This window comes from Amphiura filiformis, chromosome 10 (assembly GCF_039555335.1).
Source record: "Amphiura filiformis chromosome 10, Afil_fr2py, whole genome shotgun sequence".
Taxonomy (NCBI): domain Eukaryota; kingdom Metazoa; phylum Echinodermata; class Ophiuroidea; order Amphilepidida; family Amphiuridae; genus Amphiura; species Amphiura filiformis.
Window position 1 is genome coordinate 64,086,967 of NC_092637.1, and position 17,677 is coordinate 64,104,643.

The window sequence follows — 17,677 nt, forward strand, 5'->3', positions numbered from 1 at the left end:
ACCATGACTTGGCTCGTTGGATTCGTTTATACAATATGACTTAGGGATGATTTGAAGTGACCTACACTCGATATGAGTCTGGTATTTATTCCTAGGTATTATGTGAAATGAGACACATGTAGCAGCCGACTAATGTGCATCGTTTTGATATGGATGTATGTAGGGGAGATTGGGGTTAGTTGAAACATTTTTCTCAAAATTGTCTTTTTAAAGCAAACCGATTACTTTCAAGAAACACTAACGTACCATATCAGTATAAACATACATACATGCTACAAATACATGTACAGCCTTAAACTTTATTGGACCTGCTTATGATTATTCATATAATCCAATTTGAAAATTTGAAAAAAAGTGTTTCAACTAACCCCACCCCTGGGGTAAGTGCAAACTTAAGGGCAGTAGCTTTTCTATGCCATTTGTTGTGATGTAAATATTTGGCATGGACGGATATTTTGACTTGGACAATTTAGGTATATTTTCCAGATCTTCCTGTGTCAAAACTGATTTTTGATGTTTCTGCTTTTTGTGTGTTCTCAGACACTAAGCCATTTTTTGACTTAAGCGAACAAATACCAAAAGAATCCCTTCTCAGATTTTTGATGAAGGAATAAAATTTTTGGATGATGCAGCACCTTCCTAAGTGAGCGGAAGATCTCCCAGTCAGCCTCGGTGTTATTCACTTTTGCCTTATCAAAAGCTTTTTTCTTTTTCCTCAACAAACTAGACACCTTACGGTCGAACCAGGGAGGTTTCCTGTTAGGGGTGGCAACCTTGGATGGGATATTTTTGTCAACAGTTTTGTTGATTCTACTTTTAAAATCCTTCCACATTTCATTGACACTCACCATGTCAAGGCAAATTTCATCAAAATCAGAACTAATCTCGGCTAAGTTGCTTCATCAGTCGCTTTTTGATGAAAGTCAATCTTTTTGACTAGATGTAACTTTGCTATGGAAAGTGATATGACAAAAAGGTTTTCAGTGTTGGCTTTCTTTACTCAAGGGCTTTAATTTGATATATAAAATGATGCAGTTTGATGACAAATTTGAATTCACCTTAGACGTTCGCCTTTCGTATCTCTTTCCTTGTTGGAAAGGTATAACGTTGAGGAGATAGGAACATGTACCGTCATCCGGGACCTACTCTGCCATGTTTGGCTGAGTAACGGTACATGAACACGGTCTTTTGTGCCTATGTAAATTAGTCATTGTGTAAAGCTGTGTTTATACCCATGGGTTGCTCATCATCAGACTGAATCCTTGTCGTTAACAGAGGGTGTCAATAATAGCCTACGTGTCGCTTTTGAAAAATAGCGAATCATGCGCATGCTCAGCAGGCAAATATGACGGCGATTTAGTACACTGATCATGCGTGCGATTCAGGTTTCTGCAAAAGCGATTAAAGTATAAATGCATCTTTAGAAATGACCGGCGATTGTGTATTCTCAAGTGGGTTTTATCATGTTAATTAGTGACCTGACACACATTTGTATTGGTTCGGTCAAGCATTGAAATGATTTCATTTTTTGTACTGGATCGTTCAAGCATTCCCAACAATTTTTTCAATGTAAGTGCCTCTGGCCCTAGTGGAAGAAAAAACGGATACTATGGCCAGAGTTCTAGGGCTAATTCACCTGGGCATACCTAGTATTCGACTGCCGAATTTTGCACTCCATCAGTCCAAGACTGATGAAGCAACTTATTCCAACCAAAATACACAAAATTCATATCTAGGATTTAGGCACATACTTTCTTACCATAAAGTAAACGCATTTAGAAGTCGCTAATGCTAACGTATAATCTTCTGACCACGATAAAGCATCCGTACTACACAGAGATGGCGATATGTCTATGGGCGCAGCCATCTTTGATTTAGATTATTCTACTTTTTCAAGTAGGGGCGACTGTTTCTTGGAAGAACTGCTCTTGTACAATTTGAACTGAAATCACTTTTCTTGTGTCTTTTGAAGGGAACAAGAGAACTGAAAAGCTTAGACAATATTTTTTTTCAAAAATGTTTGCATATAGAAATTTTTTATAATTCTACCGAATGTTTATATATTCTGGTGGATAAGTTTTGCAATTACCCCCTCAAAAATATGGTGCCATCCTAGTTTACAATTCTGGGCACCTGATTCTGGGTCAGGGTTTTGCAAATATCTTACTTACTCACCCAAATGGGTGACTTTTAAAAAGTTTGAAGGTAAAAGATTAACAAAATTAGGCAAAATATATTTATTAGTTATATATTAAAGTATAATTTAAGCTAAAAGCTTTTTTTATGCAGAATGAAGACAATATAAAACGTTTGGCTGCAAGAAAATGAAAATAAGGTGTTTTATTTATGTTCATAGCTGCTGCACTATAAGAAAATATGGCAACACATTCCTCTTGGGAATAAACAATCGTAATTTATAAATCAGCTGACCTAGACTCGCTGAGTCTCATGGACGCCGTTCCTATGTCCATCAGACTCGTATTTCCCATGTTGGATGTCAATGGGAAATACACACTTAACGATTTGCGCCGGTCAGAAACTTGAAAAAAATCTTAAAATTTTATCAATGTATATAAAAGTGGTACCAACCTTATTGTGCTTGCTAATTTAAGACTCGGTTGAAACAAAATTAAGGATCGAATGCATTTTAGTGTCCAAAAAGGCAAAATTATCGTCAAAGTTCTGCCGAAATCGGCACCCTTGCGAAGGGTTCAGAATTCGAATCGGGAACGAAAATATCCGATCTTTGCGATCAAAAACACAAAATTACAACTTTAAACATACGATTGGCAAAAGACATTATTACCAAACAATATAGAATAAAAAATTTGACATCATTTTCTCAAAATATTGAAGAAATTTGCTCACTAGACATCGAAAAAGTACGCAATCCAATTCCCGTTCAAACCCGTGAGAAACTGAAAGTGCATAATCCCGACTAAGCTGACCTGCCTTTTCATATTGTTTATGCTTGCACTTGGCCTGCTTGTCCACCCGCGCTTGACCTCTGCATTCCTTTTCAGGGCGAAGCTGTATTTTGCTGACCATGCATTGTAGGATCTGAAAATTGGTATGGCATTTATGTTCAACTTTTCAGCCGAAACTGCAGATGACAAAAAGGAGGGAGTTTCAGATAGTAATTGTCCATCAGTCCAAGTAGCAGGTAAGCATGTCATGCATGTGATTTAATTTTGACTCGTGAATCTGTTAACTTTGCGTCTGATTTTTCTCCTACTGGCTATCTACCTTCTGATCACGCTGCTGTCAAATGTTTACTAGATATTGGTAGACCTGATCCAGTGAAGATGGAAATAAAGATGCGCAAACTTCGTGATATAGACCTAGACGCCTTCCGTAGTGATATCTTAAACTCATCATTACATTTGTCACCTGCTTCGGATCTGGATCAATTAGTAACACAATATGATTCTGTTCTGTGTAATTTACAAGACAAACATGCCCCTCTTATAACTCGGAAAATAACTTGTCGCCCGCACGCACCTTGGTATAATGAGGAGTTACGCAAAGTGAAACAACAAGTGCGTCGCTGTGAACGCCGCTGGCATTCTACTAAACTGGAAATTCATAGACAGATCTTCAAAGAAGAGTCTAATCGTTATCACCAACTTATTAAACACGCCAAGCGAGATTATCATGGGCTAAACTTTACTATACCCTACCACATTTGACCGTCGCCGAAGCTACCCTAGTTTTAGCCCTGCTACACCGACGGCGCGAAACTCGATGATAGGATTACATTGAATGATGTATGGATTAACTCAGTGCAATATATAAATCACTTAATTTAGCAAATTAAATAAACGAACGAGAGAGATTCAAAACAACATTGTAGTAATTTAATTAATAATGCCACTATAAATGAAGAAGAGGAACATTAGTAAATTTTAAATTTAATTAATGTTCATAATTATTGCTTTGCTTCCCATAATCAGCCAGGAATCATAAATCTGCATAATGATCGGTTTCCATTCATTAATTATCTTATTTAAAGGAATTATTAATTAACTTAAGAACATTAAATAAAAACATTAACTTTTAACAATACTCAGTCATTAATTACCGTATAATATGTAAATTATGATGCACACGAGGAAGGTTACCGTTGTTGCAGGGCTACAGCGACATCGCCGTTTGATAATTAATGAATTAATTAACAAACAAACAAACAAACTTGATAAATATTCACCCATTAATGCGATGCCTATGAGGAAGGTTATCGTTGTTGCAGGCTACAGCGACATCGCCGCTTGATAATTAATGAATTAATTGCCCAACAAACAAACAAAACTTTATAAATATTCACCCATTAATGCGATGCCTATGAGGAAGGTTATCGTTGTTGCAGGCTACAGCGACATCGCCGTGAACGACAATTTCTCAACAACCCTACTATCGATTTCCATGATTTTTGTACCAAATTTCTTCTTTTTAAACGACCTTGCTAAGTACAGGCCTAAATGATAAAAATTATCATGATTATACGTCGTTCATAAAACGCCTCTACCACTCACAAGCTTTACTTTACATTGACCGCGTTCTTCGCTCAATACAAATCTGAATAAAGATGGAAGATAACAGTTCTGTTTCATTCACAATGTTTTGTTGAACTTGTAAAAAAAATGTCTTATGATGCTTATTTTTTCACCTAACTAGTCGGGACTGTATGACCATTTTCTTCTTAATTAACTTTTCAGTGGTCTGTTTTATTTATAACAACTAACAACTACAACGTATGAAATCACATAAACCAGTGTGTACGTCGTTCATAAAAGGCCCCAACTAGTCCGAGGTGCTCTGACGATAACACTCCGATCGCCAGGCAATCTACGTTATTAACCGGACTGTAAAGACCATTTTCTTCTTAATTAACTTTTCAGTGGTCTGTTTTTATTTATAACAACTAACAACTACAACGTATGAAATCACATAAACCAGTGTGTACGTCGTTCATAAAAGGCCCCAACTAGTCCGAGGTGCTCTGACGATAACACTCCGATCGCCAGGCAATCTACGTTAGTAGGCCAGTGGGACAACGAAAACGCTACGTGAACGAGCTAGGCCCCAACCAGTGATAACCAGGTGCAAAAGTTCTGTTTCTTTTTAATTAACTTTTCAGTGGTCACGGTCCTGTTTTTATTTATAATATCTGGAAATTATGAAATCACATAAACCAGTGTATACGCTGCGTTCATAAAATGCCCCAACCAGTGACAAGCAGGTGCAAACTAAGTTATGTGCATTATGCGCTTACCAATGACAACTTTTATATTTGCTCTTGTCAACAAACAAGCAACTCCCCATTTCACATGTGCATCATATGTATATCGCCCAAGCATAATCATCTACAATCCAACGATCACTTGTATCAATATGCAAATATATGATTCAATACGTGCATATAATAATAGGGATTAGTTTTTTAACGGCTTTTAAGTCAGGCCTGGGCGGGCGAAGCGTAAATAAACATGTGTTGCTTAATCCTAAAACCAAGCTGGTCATTTATTTTTATTCTTTAAATAATCAAATAATAAAAAAATAAAAAAATCACCCAATGGCAAGGTATAGGTTAGCGGCGTCGCTGTAGCACGGCAACAGCGATACCTTCCTCCCCTTCATTACATTTATTTGATCAAGTCATTACAAAATGCGATAAAGTCTAGTTTTTGCGCCGTCGCTGTAGCACAGCAACAACGATAGCTTTGCGCCGTCGGTGTAGCCCAGTAAAAGGTATAGCCACCGTCGCTGTAGCACGGCAACAGCGATACCTTCGCTACTGCCGTCGGTGTAGCCCAGTAAAAGGTATAGCCGGCGCCGTCGCCGTAAAGCACGGCAACAGCGATACCTTCCTCGGAAGTTCCTCCCCACATTAATTTGGTGACATGACCAAATAAGGTATACCTCAGTGCCGTTGGTGTTACCATACACGGAAATATAGGTATACTTTCGCGCCGTCGGTTTGGCCCCTCAAAATGTCTAGCTTCGGCGCCGTCGCTGTAGCATGGCAACAACGACACCTTCGGCGCTGTCGGTGTAGCCCAGTAAAAGATACAGCTTGGCGCCCGTCGCTGTAGCACGGCAACAGCGATACCTTCCCGTCGTCGGTGTAGCCCAGTAAAAAGGTATAGCTTCTTGCCGTCGCTGTAGCACGGCAACAGCGATACCTACCCCCTACGTGTATTTGGTGGCATGACCAAATAAGGTATAACTCAGTGCCGTCGGTGGTAGCATACGAAATAGGTATACCTTCGCGCCCTCGATTTAGCCCCTCGAAAAGTCTAGCTTTGCGCCGTCGCTGTAACCGCACGGCAACAACGACACCTTCGCGCCGCCGTCGCTGTGGCGCCGGCAACGGCAACGGCACCTTCTCGCCGTCGGTGTAGCCCCTTGAAAAGATACAGCTTCGCGCCGCCGCTGTAGCACGGCAACAACGATACCTTCCTCCACCACACTCATTTGCTAATATGACAACTTTAACAATTAGGCCTACTTAAGAGGCACCTTTGCACCGTCGGTGTAGCCTTACGGAAATAGGTCTACCTTAACGCCGTCGGTGTAGGCCCCTCATAAATGGTCTAGCTTCGCGCCGTCGGTGTAGCACGGCAACAGCGATACCTTTTTGCGGCGTCGCTGTAGCACAGCAACAACGATACCTTCATTCACCATCACATCATTATTCAATATATGATACTTAACGTATTTCCTCCATGAAATTAATGCTACTCATTCTTAATCAAACCACTCATTAACAATTAACATTCCTCTTATCAATATAACTTTAATCACTATTAACAATCATTGTTAATTACTTACAACAACCCTCTTATCCCTCACACTCATTATTATTATGTCATAATTATTATTATGTCTAATCCATCATAATAATTATAATTATATAATCATTCATAACCAATTACAATCGGCCCCTTATACGTCACACTAATTATAATTATATCATGCTTATTAACATCATCTTTTGATGCGGTCATCATTACTTGAGTACATTAAAATCTATTACGCATAATTAATACTTCTAAGCCATTATATAATGCAATATAGTTATTTCATTATGCTTAAATTCAATTCAAATGACATTATTACTATCTAGAAGTAACCACAATAATTTAATCGTACTAACACTTATTACCTTGATGATTGCAAACTTCATTAAGTCAAACGCCGACATACTTTATTAAAAACCTGACTCATAAACCTCTAACTTAATTTAAATCTATCCCATTAATAAGTAATTTGTGCCGACGTCGGTGTAGTTTTACAAAAAAAGGTGCAGCTTCGCGGCGCCGTCGATGTGGTAGGGTATTCTAAAGGTACTCCTTATCATGTTATGCAATTGGAAGGATGCGACTCTCACCAGCTGTTTAAAAAGGTTGACAGTTTATGTACCCCTAAATCTACAAAGGTTCTACCTGCCGACACATCCAATGTTCCACTTGTTGACCGGTTCTCAAGTTACTTTGTTGACAAAATCAAGCATATCAGTGAGGAATTTAAGAACTTGCCTTCTACTACTGCTATTTCAACAGATATTTGTGAATCTACTACAGCCATCTTCTCTGGATTGAAACCTCTTTCTGAGGAAGATGTTAGGAACATCATCATGAAATCCCCTCTTCGACATGTGGACTTGATCCAATACCGACTTGGCTCCTTAAAAATGTCTCGATGAAATTGCTCCAATCATCACCAAAATTGTGAATTTATCACTCAACAATGGAAAATTTCCAGACGATTTAAAACATGCTCAAATTGTTCCTCTGATCAAGAAACCTGGTTTAGATCCGGAGACACTAAAAACTACCGCCTGTTGCAAATTTAAAGTTTCTTTCAAAGACAATCGAGCGTGCATGTACTTCACAGATACAAAGTTACCTTCTTGAGAACAATTTAAATGGCAAAATGCAAAGTGCTTATCTTTCTAATCACAGCACAGAGACTGCATTGTTTATACGTGTCTTCAATGACTTGTTACTTGCTGCAGATAAGGGCCAGGAGGCCATTCTGATTCTTTTGGATTATTCAGCAGCATTTGACACTTGTTATTAATCACGACATTTTATTCCAACGTCTCTCTGATAAGTACGGCATAACTGGATCTGCTCTAAATTGGTTCCAGTCATATTTTACAAATCGTTGTCAGTCGATAGTTATTGATGGCAAGGAATCTTCTGTTCATGTTCTTGATGAGGGTGTACCTCAAGGTTCTGTTAAATTGGTCCTTTAGGTTTCACAATGTACTCATCCCCTTTGGAAAGCATAATTGATGCTCACGGAATTAGTAGAATGATCTATGCAGATGACACACAGGTTTATGTTATTTTGAAAGATGATAAATCATCAGCTACAATTTCAGGATTGGAACTATGTGTTAGGGATATTAAAAACTGGTCTACTGCTAATCATCTAAAGTTAAATCAAGACAAAACTGAAGTTCTTCATATTACATCACGCTTCAGATCCAGTGATAGTATTCCAACTGTGTGTATCGGCGATGCTCAGATTGAACCATCTTTAAATGCGCGCAATCTCGGTGTTCTGTTTGAAAATGATCTAAACATGGCATCTCATATAAATAATATTTGTCGATCTGCCTCTCATGCTCTTTACAAAATTAGCAGAATTCGTCAATATCTTGATCAACATACTACAGAAAAACTTGTTCATGCCTTCAGTAACGTGTCGTTTGGATAATAACAACGGTTTACTTTATGGTCTTCCTGATTCACAAATATCTAAGCTTCAACGCATTCAGAACTCAGCCGCCAGACTTGTAACACTTACAAAATCTCGTGATCATATATCTCCAATTCTCCGCTAACTACACTGGCTACCTATCAAATCCCGCATAACGATAAGATTCTTCTTCTTACCTACAAATCTCTTCATGGACTTGCACCTCTTTATTTACAAGAACTTCTTCATGAATATAAGCCTACACGCAATCTTCGCTCTACTTCTCAATTTCTTCTTGTAACTCCACCAGTGTCAACTCAATCTTATGGTCAACGTTCATTTTCTTCTGCTGCAACTGAGCTCTGGAACAATCTTCCTTACAATATTAAAATATCTAAGACTGTTGATCAATTCAAATGCTCTGTGAAAACATACTTGTTTAATGTTAAAAATGTTTAATGCTTCATTTCTATATCATGCCTGTAACCATGGTTACATTTTAAACTTGTTGTTCTGTTGTTATTTGTATACAGTGTTGGTTTTTTTTTTTATGTAGCGCTTTGAGACTTAATTGTGTATTGCGCTTTATAAGCATGGTTTTATTATTATTATTATTATTATGTGTGTGTGGTATTTTATAGTACAAATCAAAGCAGAACATATGGCAGAATGAGAAAGGCATATTATTTGTCATGATAGTTTTCAGCAGAGAACGTACTTCATCTTTTGATCTGGCCAGTGCAGTGTTGCTCGAGAAGTCTAGGCTAGCCAAGAATTTGCTCACCGACACCGATCCCATACGGCGATAGCTTCACTTCACACTGTGTAAAGAAAAGCCAATGGGAGTTTGGAAGTAAACACAGCCGATCACGACGGGCGATCGCATGACAAAAATGTTCCTACAATTACACTTTTAGACATGTCCAAAATAGGCAAATCTTGCTCAAAAGATACAGTTGACTCATCTAAAATAACTTTCAGTTCATCCAAATTTCAATATTAACAGAATAAATAAACTCCAGTGCGAAAAATTGCCCCACTGTCCGACCACAAATGCATAACTATCGTGTGCAAAGTCGGAGCTAGCTAGAGTTCTCGAGTAAGGCAACACAGCAACCAGGCAGAAAGGGTTGGTACAATTTGTGACCCTACTTCTCATACCCGACTTTCCATACCCCACTTGACCCAACTTTTTATTGTTATGATTAATCATTTTAGATATTTCAATGAATACTAAATAAAGTGTAAATGAAGTATACCGAATTGAAAAGGCTAAATCAGTGTAATTGGTGAAAAATTATGATTTAGAAATTATTATTTATAAACATCGCCCTTCCTCGTGCGCAGCCATAATCTCCAAACCAGTCGTTCATAAGTTACCTTTTCATGAGGAAGTATAAATCTGTCTGTCACATTCAGATCTATGCATGGTGACATTATAAACGTCAATATTGTCATTGCATGTTATTTAGCCCTTTCACTGCTACCAACATTTGAGATTAATTGAGTATTGACTTCAATGTAATGTACCGCTCAGTTGCTCCAAGCAAGTTCAATCAAGTTAGCATATCAAGGCATAGTTATTGACTTTGTTCTCCTGGTAATTGGTCAATGCATTTTGATATATGCAAACACTTATTGATTGGCTTGAGCAAACTTTATAACCACAGGTTTAGGGAGTGTTCAGAACATTGGGGGGGGGGGGGCTGAGCACTTGGAAATTGGAGTCAAAAAGTTTTGACCCCCTCTCTTCCTTCCTTCCTTCCTTCCTTCCAGGTTCCATACGTGCTTACCTCAACAGTTTAAGTATCAACGCACAGGCTTTACGTACGTGCACAGTTTTCCAGGGAGAACCTGAAACTTTTTTGATCCCCCATCTTTGGACATACAAAACCTTTTTGATCAACCCTTTCCAAGAATTTAAAAAACAACTTATGATTTGTGCAGTAACGAACTCAATCCCAATTTACATTATAACAAGTATACACTAAGTTTTAATGGAAATACATTTTTTTTTTTTCTACACTGAAACATGCAAGTTTTATAGGGTGACTTGTATGAAGTTTAATTTCATTGTATGCATTCTAATTTTTTCATGTTTCATTCTTAGAACCAATAATTACCGTACTGACGCGAGTATAGTCCCACCTTCGAGTAAAGTCCCACCCCCAAATTTTCGGAAAATTTCAGAAAAAAAAAAAAAAAAAATTAATTTTTTTTAAGTTATTTATTTCGGCTTTGGAGTGTCCCAGGACCTAGACCTAAATGCTAGGTTCATTCATGGTTGACCTAAAAAAAAAAAAAAAAAAAAAATTTTAAATATGAAAAGTGATAATTTGTATTCATGTTATACTCTATTAATGATTTCAAAATGCATTGAATTTGAATGCATTTTGAAATCATTAATAGAGTATGACATGAATACAAATTATCAATTTTCATATTAAAAATAACAAAACATCTTGAAATTTTTTTTTTTTTTTTTTTTTTTTAGGTCAACCATGAATGATCCTAGCATTTAGGTCTAGGTCCAGGGACACTCAAAACCGAAAAAAATTTAAAAATTTTTTTTTTTTTTTTTTTTTTTTTGAATTCGAGTATAGTCCCACCCCCCAATTTTGAAAAATGTTCACCCAAAAACGGGGTGGGACTATACTCGCGTCAGTACGGGTAAATAAAAGTAACACAAGAAAGGGAAATTGAAAGAAACATCTGGGCACATACTCAAGATTTTTAGTCTAAAGATTTGTTTATTAGGGGCGTAATTTTTCTTGGTCAGTGGAAAAATATAAATTTCGAGGGAAAGAAGAAAAAAATGTCGGTTGCATCATTTTGACCCGGTATTATCAGTGGAATATATACTCTTTTCTTATAGAGACTGGATAAATGTAAAGTCTTCGAGCTTCCAAAAAGACTTTATAGGCCTATTGGAAAATGTGCGTGAGTAGCACGCAAAAATGTTGTATGTTCTTGTTCTTTTGGTATTTTCTTGTTAAAACTTTTTTGACCCCTGCCCCCTATAAAAGCAAAAAACTTTTTTGACTCCCCTTTTTAAAGACATAAAACTTTTTTGACTCCCTTTTTTTAGAGACAAAAACTTTTTTGACCCCTCCATTTTGCCCCCCCCCCCAAGTATTTCTGAACAATCCCTTAGTCCAGGCGATAAGAATTGCACAGGGCTCAAAACTCATCAATACTTATCACAATTTTGTATCTAAATATGGCTGAACGAGGCTTTGAAATTTGAGATGAGAAAATGCTTGAAAACGCTGTTCTTTATCAATAATATTAAGGAAATGTGTATGGTATTTGCTTAATATTTGATTACCAACGGAATAAACTGCGAATATCTAACAAAACTTTAAAAATAAGTCGGACCCGTCAGGTGGGGTATGAAAAGTCGGGTATGAAAAGTAGGGTCACAAATTGTACCAACCCGGCAGAAAAGAAAATTTAAATTTAATGAAACTGACCAGCAACCCAGGTTCCTGCATAGCTGCACGCTGTGCATCTGCTGGTATTCATGCTCGTCGAAAATTTGAAAAAAGGTATTTTCATACCCGTTTCTGCCAGAAAAAGGTATATCGCTCATTCTACAAAATCCGGTGCCAATAGCCTTTTTTCCATTCATTGGTTCACAAACACTTTGTCGAGCATTTAGGGCATCAAATATGTTGTTTTTCTGGTAGAACTCAACGAGATCTACACGGACATATAGTTTTCCATACTTTAAGTGCTTTCTTCAGCCTGATTAACCCTTGCAAAGGCTCAAAAATCGCTAAAAATGCGTTTCCACTGCTCAAGTGTCACATCTAACCCTGAATATTTTCTTTGAATAAATGCAATTTCTTTACATATTTGTTGTTTTTTAATTAGATAACGCACCATCATATTGTTTATCAACATTATTTTTTAGTGATTAAAATGTCTTTGTGTAATTCTAAAATAAATTGCACTTTCCACCAAAACGCTGTGAGCTACGTTACCCCTTTTTAACACACGTTGTTGGAAAGAAGTAAAACAGAGGTATCAATTTAATTTGCGGTTTTTGAAAGGAAACACTCATAGGTTTTAAAAATCACAGTAAAAATCGTGATGCTGTAGCATTTTTGGCATAGAAATGTTGTAAACATTGAAATTTCGACCGACCATGTTAAGATTAGTGAGCTACGTTACCAGGATTCTATAGTATGCACTTGTATTACATGTACTTCCTAATAATATGTGAAAGCAGTGTCCGAAATAAGGAAAATATGGAGGTTATCCTGAGGATACCTAAAGCATGAATTCTGCTTGTCCTCAATAGATTTTGGTTGTCCCCAAAATGTGTCATACTTATGGAGGTAAAATATAGTGGTTGTCCAGAGGATAAGTACATAGCTCAATATGGTTGTCCCCAGTGATTTTTGGACAAGAGGATAAGTGCTTATTTCGAACACTGTGTGAAAGCTACTAGTGGTCGAACCCCATTTATATTAGAATTAACCGACATAACGTGCTAACGTTCGCAAATCACATTAAAAACATTAAAAACCAGTGAACTACGTTACTGTGAGCTACGTTACACACTCATTTACGCATCTTCAAAACTTCTATGAAATGGTGAAATCTGTTTTACATTTTACTCAAGTGATCTTTAGTTTGCTTTTTATGACCTTGGATTGAGTAAAACCAGCCCATTTTGTAGTCGGTAACGTAGCACACATTACATTGAGCTTTAGTGTTAAAAAACATCATGACTTCCTGAAAGAAAAATATGCAAGTGGTGTTGGCAATTTTTTACATCTGAAAGTTGTGATACATTTACTGAAGATTAAAAAACACAAAAAGCAGGTCTTTTTGAACAACTTTTATTTTTTCTATTTTTTTAGTGGATTGGCACCGGATTTTGTAGAATGAGTGATATATGAGAAATATCATTCGCGTTTTAATGAAAATAGGGGTATATTGTCGGAGGGCAAATAATTTGCGAGATCGCTAAAGATTGCAAAAATCCAGCAAAAGTTAACAGCAACAGGGCAACAAAGTGCTTGTCCCGAAACCTGTTCTGACACATACAAAATAACAATAATAAAAAAATTTATTAAAAAAATAGTAAAAAAAAAATAACATACCGGTACATGTACACCCACTCCTCCACATTTAACAGGTTTTCAATTTCTCACAACACAATCTTTGAGACTCGAAATAAAAAATAAAGGTGGCCTTATTATTAATGTATGGTGGGATATCATGCTGCAGCTCTGAGTTCAGAAAAAAATCGTAAGTTGTAGGAAGCGGAAATCGTACTGTAGGATTTCCAATTCCTAGGATTTTTTTAAACACAAAAAATCTGAGCTGACTAAAATTCTGAACACAGACCTTCTTTCTAGACACTGGATCACAATGGCCTCATCCCAATGGCATACATGTAGTTCAATAACCCCAATTAAACAATCATAGTGCAAAAAGTTGTTGTACCCAAATTTTCAAATGTCATTCAATGAATGTGTAAATGTATTGGGGTTAAGGGGGTATATAGCGCATTGATGACAAGTAGGGGAGATTGGGGTTAGTTGGAACGCGGGGTAAGTTGAAACATCGTAGTTTTTCTGACACAAAAAATTAATTTGGTAAAATACTGGCACCTAGTAATAGGTATACCGTATTAGTAAGGGTCATCCACCAAATTAGCAACAGCACTGATGCCCCACCAGTGTTGGCTTGGGAAAGGAATATCTGTTTTTTGACTTACTGACTAATTTTTATACCCCTCAGAAAAGATGCGTTATCTCCATGTTGTTTGAAGATTCAGGGGATCATTTTTTGAGTATCATATAAAGCACTAGTAGTAAGTCCCAGAATAATGTTAAATAAAAGTTTTATTGTATTTCTCATTTTGTGTAATGAACTTTGAAATGTAAAAATAGGCATCAGGGTTAGTTGAAACTTTTGAGGTGGGGTTAGTTGACACGTGAAAATCGCATAGAAAAATATGGTTAAAAATTTGACTTTTTAAAAATTTGTAAATGTTTACCATTTCTTCAATATTGCTTTAATATGGTTAAAAAGCAATAATACAAGCAAAAAGTGCACACAGAAAGTACATTTTATAATATTTTAGGCTTCTCATATTTTTGTCCATGGTGACACTCGTCACCTTGTGTCCAAAGTATTGACCCGCACTCCCACATATTTATTCATTTTTTCACACTGATTGTATGTTAAAGGGTGCCTTCAAGGGAAGTATAACCCTAACAACACAATAATAATTATTTTGAAATTTTTACAAGCCATGTTTCGACTAACCCCACCCTATGTTTCAACTTACCCCAGGGGTGGGGTTAGTTGAAACACTTTTATTCGAATTTTCAAATTGGATTATATGAATAACCATTAACCATAAGCAGGTCCAATAAAGTTTAAGGCTGTATTTGTAGCATGTATGTATATGTTTATACTGATATGGTTAGTGTTTCTTGAAAGTAATCGGTTTGCGTTAAAAAGACGTTTATGTGAAAAATGTTTCAACTAACCCCAATCTCCCCTATTATGGGGGCAAGGACTACAACTACTGCACTGGACATTTTATTTCAGCACAGACAAAAGTTGTGGAGTTACAGTCAAAAATGAGGGAAAACCAATATTTGATCAATAAATCAATAACTACTTGCCTTGAGTTGCTGAATTTTCAGTGCAGTAGTTGCAGTCCTTGCCCCTATAATATACATATCTTACTTGTCACCAACGCGCTATAATTTGAGAAAAATGCAAAAATAGGCACAAAATTGGCCAGGGGTGTAGTACCCCCTTAAAGAACTGTGTCTTAATGAGCATGTTGTGGATCCTAGTGAGGGACGCACCATTAGATTCCCAGGGTGGGGGTAGGAAGTTTTTCAAAAAAAAAACAACTTACCCACTACATGAGCAAAAAAAAACTTTCCCCACCAACACTAAAAAAAAAAAAACTTTCCCCACCTAACTGTGTACCGGTATATCAAAATGCATGAAATTAAAAAAAAAAACTTGCCGCCAAATTTCTTCCCCGACCCCAACTTCCTACCCCCCCCCTGAGTATCAAATGGTGCGTCCCACCCTGAGAGTAAAGTATTGGAGGAAGCCTTGATCAAGGCTATTGTTGACCCATAGACCATGGAAGATATCTTCCATGGTCTATGGTTGACCATAGACCCTAGTGTGTTGACATTGTTGACCATGTGCATGTCATCACCATGGGGGCTGGTGAGTATAAGGACACAAACTGCATTTGATTGAGCTCAAAAACAAAGACCACAGACCCTATGACAAACAAATAAAATGGGCACATGGTTTACAAGGGCATATAATTGAGGGATATTATTAGCAGTCCCAGAACAACCCCAAATATGGATTAAAAGACCTTTGACCTTGGATGTACCACAGCATGTTATGATCTAATGGGAAACTGTGCACATCAACAAACACCATTTCTATCAAAAAGGCAACAGCCGATATAATTTGAAACCACATAAATTACTAGAGTTGGTTCTTCTCTTGGATTTGGACCAAGCTTTAGAATATCAACTGTTGCGCTTTTGAAATAAAACAAACCAGAAATTTATCACCCATTGTAAAGATATGGCACATGTACCGAATACATGTACATACATTGGCTGACCTTGTGGATTTCCTGGCCCAGCCATGCTAACCACATAAGGAGATTATACGATTAACCTAGTGCAGCTATTGTCATAGCAGGGTATTATTATGTAATACTCCTGATCCATATTTGGCGCTCTCTTGGACTGATTAGGGACAGGACCATTAAATATTATGGGGGGGTCAGGCAGGATCCCTAGCCCCCCCAATAATATCTAATGGTGCTTCCCTTAATAGGAAATGTTCAAGGTTGTTGATGCAGTGTTAGGTGTGGTCAGCTTGGAAACAAAAACACATGTGGGTAGGGAGAGCAACAGGAGACAACGAGATCTGATTGGTTGCGGTCACCTGCGACCGCGAGCACAGCCACCAGGCGGTTTTGTTGATAACCGGAAGTGATCCCTTAATAACCTTTGACCCCGCAAAATATTACATACTGCTCAGGATGTCATAAGGAATATTCCTGGTGAATTCCAGCTTAATCGAATTTATAAATGGATTTTGATTTTTTTAAATTTATGATTGACCTTTTGACCCCCTTAATGACGTTTGACCTCAATGAAAAAAAAAACCTTATATACACCGACAAAATGCATTGTTCCAATTTTAATTAAAAATTCTACTTTGTTTAGTTGTCGAGATAAAAATTCTTAAAGTTATTTAGCTAAAAACAGGAAGTGAACCCTTAATGACCTTTGACCCCCAAAATAAAAATACCGTGCATACATCAGGTAATGCCAATTCATGTATGATGGTTATATTGCTCTGGTCTGTTTACATTTTGAGATAAATTTTTTTAAATTTTTGATAATTTTGGTTTTTGACCGGAAGTAACCCCTTAATGACCTTTGACCCCAAAACTGTAGGCATCCTAAAGACCCTAGCTAGTAGCGATGCATGTGTGCTAATGGCGACTCTCTGCTATGTAATTTGTAAAGACAGTGATTTTTGAATATTTTTACAAATTTTTCATACTTTTACCGAAGTGACCCCTTAATGACCTTTGATCCCAATTCTGTGAAGGACTTTTAGACACTGGTAATAGGCGATGCATGTGTGCAAGTGACGTCATGGTGCTATGTAAAATGTGGAAGAAGAAGCATTTTAGTGAAAATCACGTTTTTGGCCACTGACCGAAGTGAATAACCTTTGACCGGAAATGATCATGTGACAGTTGTGGCACCACTCTATGGTCCTAGTGACCAACTTTGATCAACATGGCTGAAAGCATGTGGCTACGATGGCTGATTAACATGATGTTGACAGAAGAAGAAAGAAGAAAGAAGAAGAACGCGGTAAAAAGAATGCACAGCGCCGATGGCGGCTGTGCAAGAACGAGATCTGATTTTTA

General features: G+C 37.2%; 2 protein-coding genes across 3 annotated transcripts in view; one reads left to right on the plus strand and one right to left on the minus strand.

The window, feature by feature from the left end:
- LOC140163158 (general transcription factor 3C polypeptide 4-like) overlaps positions 1-1,873 on the minus strand; it is a 74,291-nt gene extending 72,418 nt beyond the window's left edge. The window contains exon 1 of one of the 2 annotated variants that reach the window (XM_072186539.1): positions 1,760-1,873. In XM_072186539.1, coding sequence (XP_072042640.1) covers positions 1,760-1,867 — 108 coding nt within the window. In that variant the 5' untranslated portion in view covers positions 1,868-1,873. Of the gene's footprint in view, positions 1-1,751 lie in introns of both variants that reach the window. The other variant, XM_072186540.1, reaches the window with a different exon arrangement.
- A 1,096-nt stretch (positions 1,874-2,969) lies between these two features.
- Positions 2,970-17,677, plus strand: part of LOC140162359 (histidine protein methyltransferase 1 homolog) — a 24,296-nt gene continuing 9,588 nt past the window's right edge. The window contains exon 1 of the mRNA XM_072185571.1: positions 2,970-3,163. Within this exon, the coding sequence (XP_072041672.1) occupies positions 3,073-3,163 (91 nt within the window). The 5' untranslated portion in view covers positions 2,970-3,072. The remainder of the gene's footprint in view (positions 3,164-17,677) is intronic.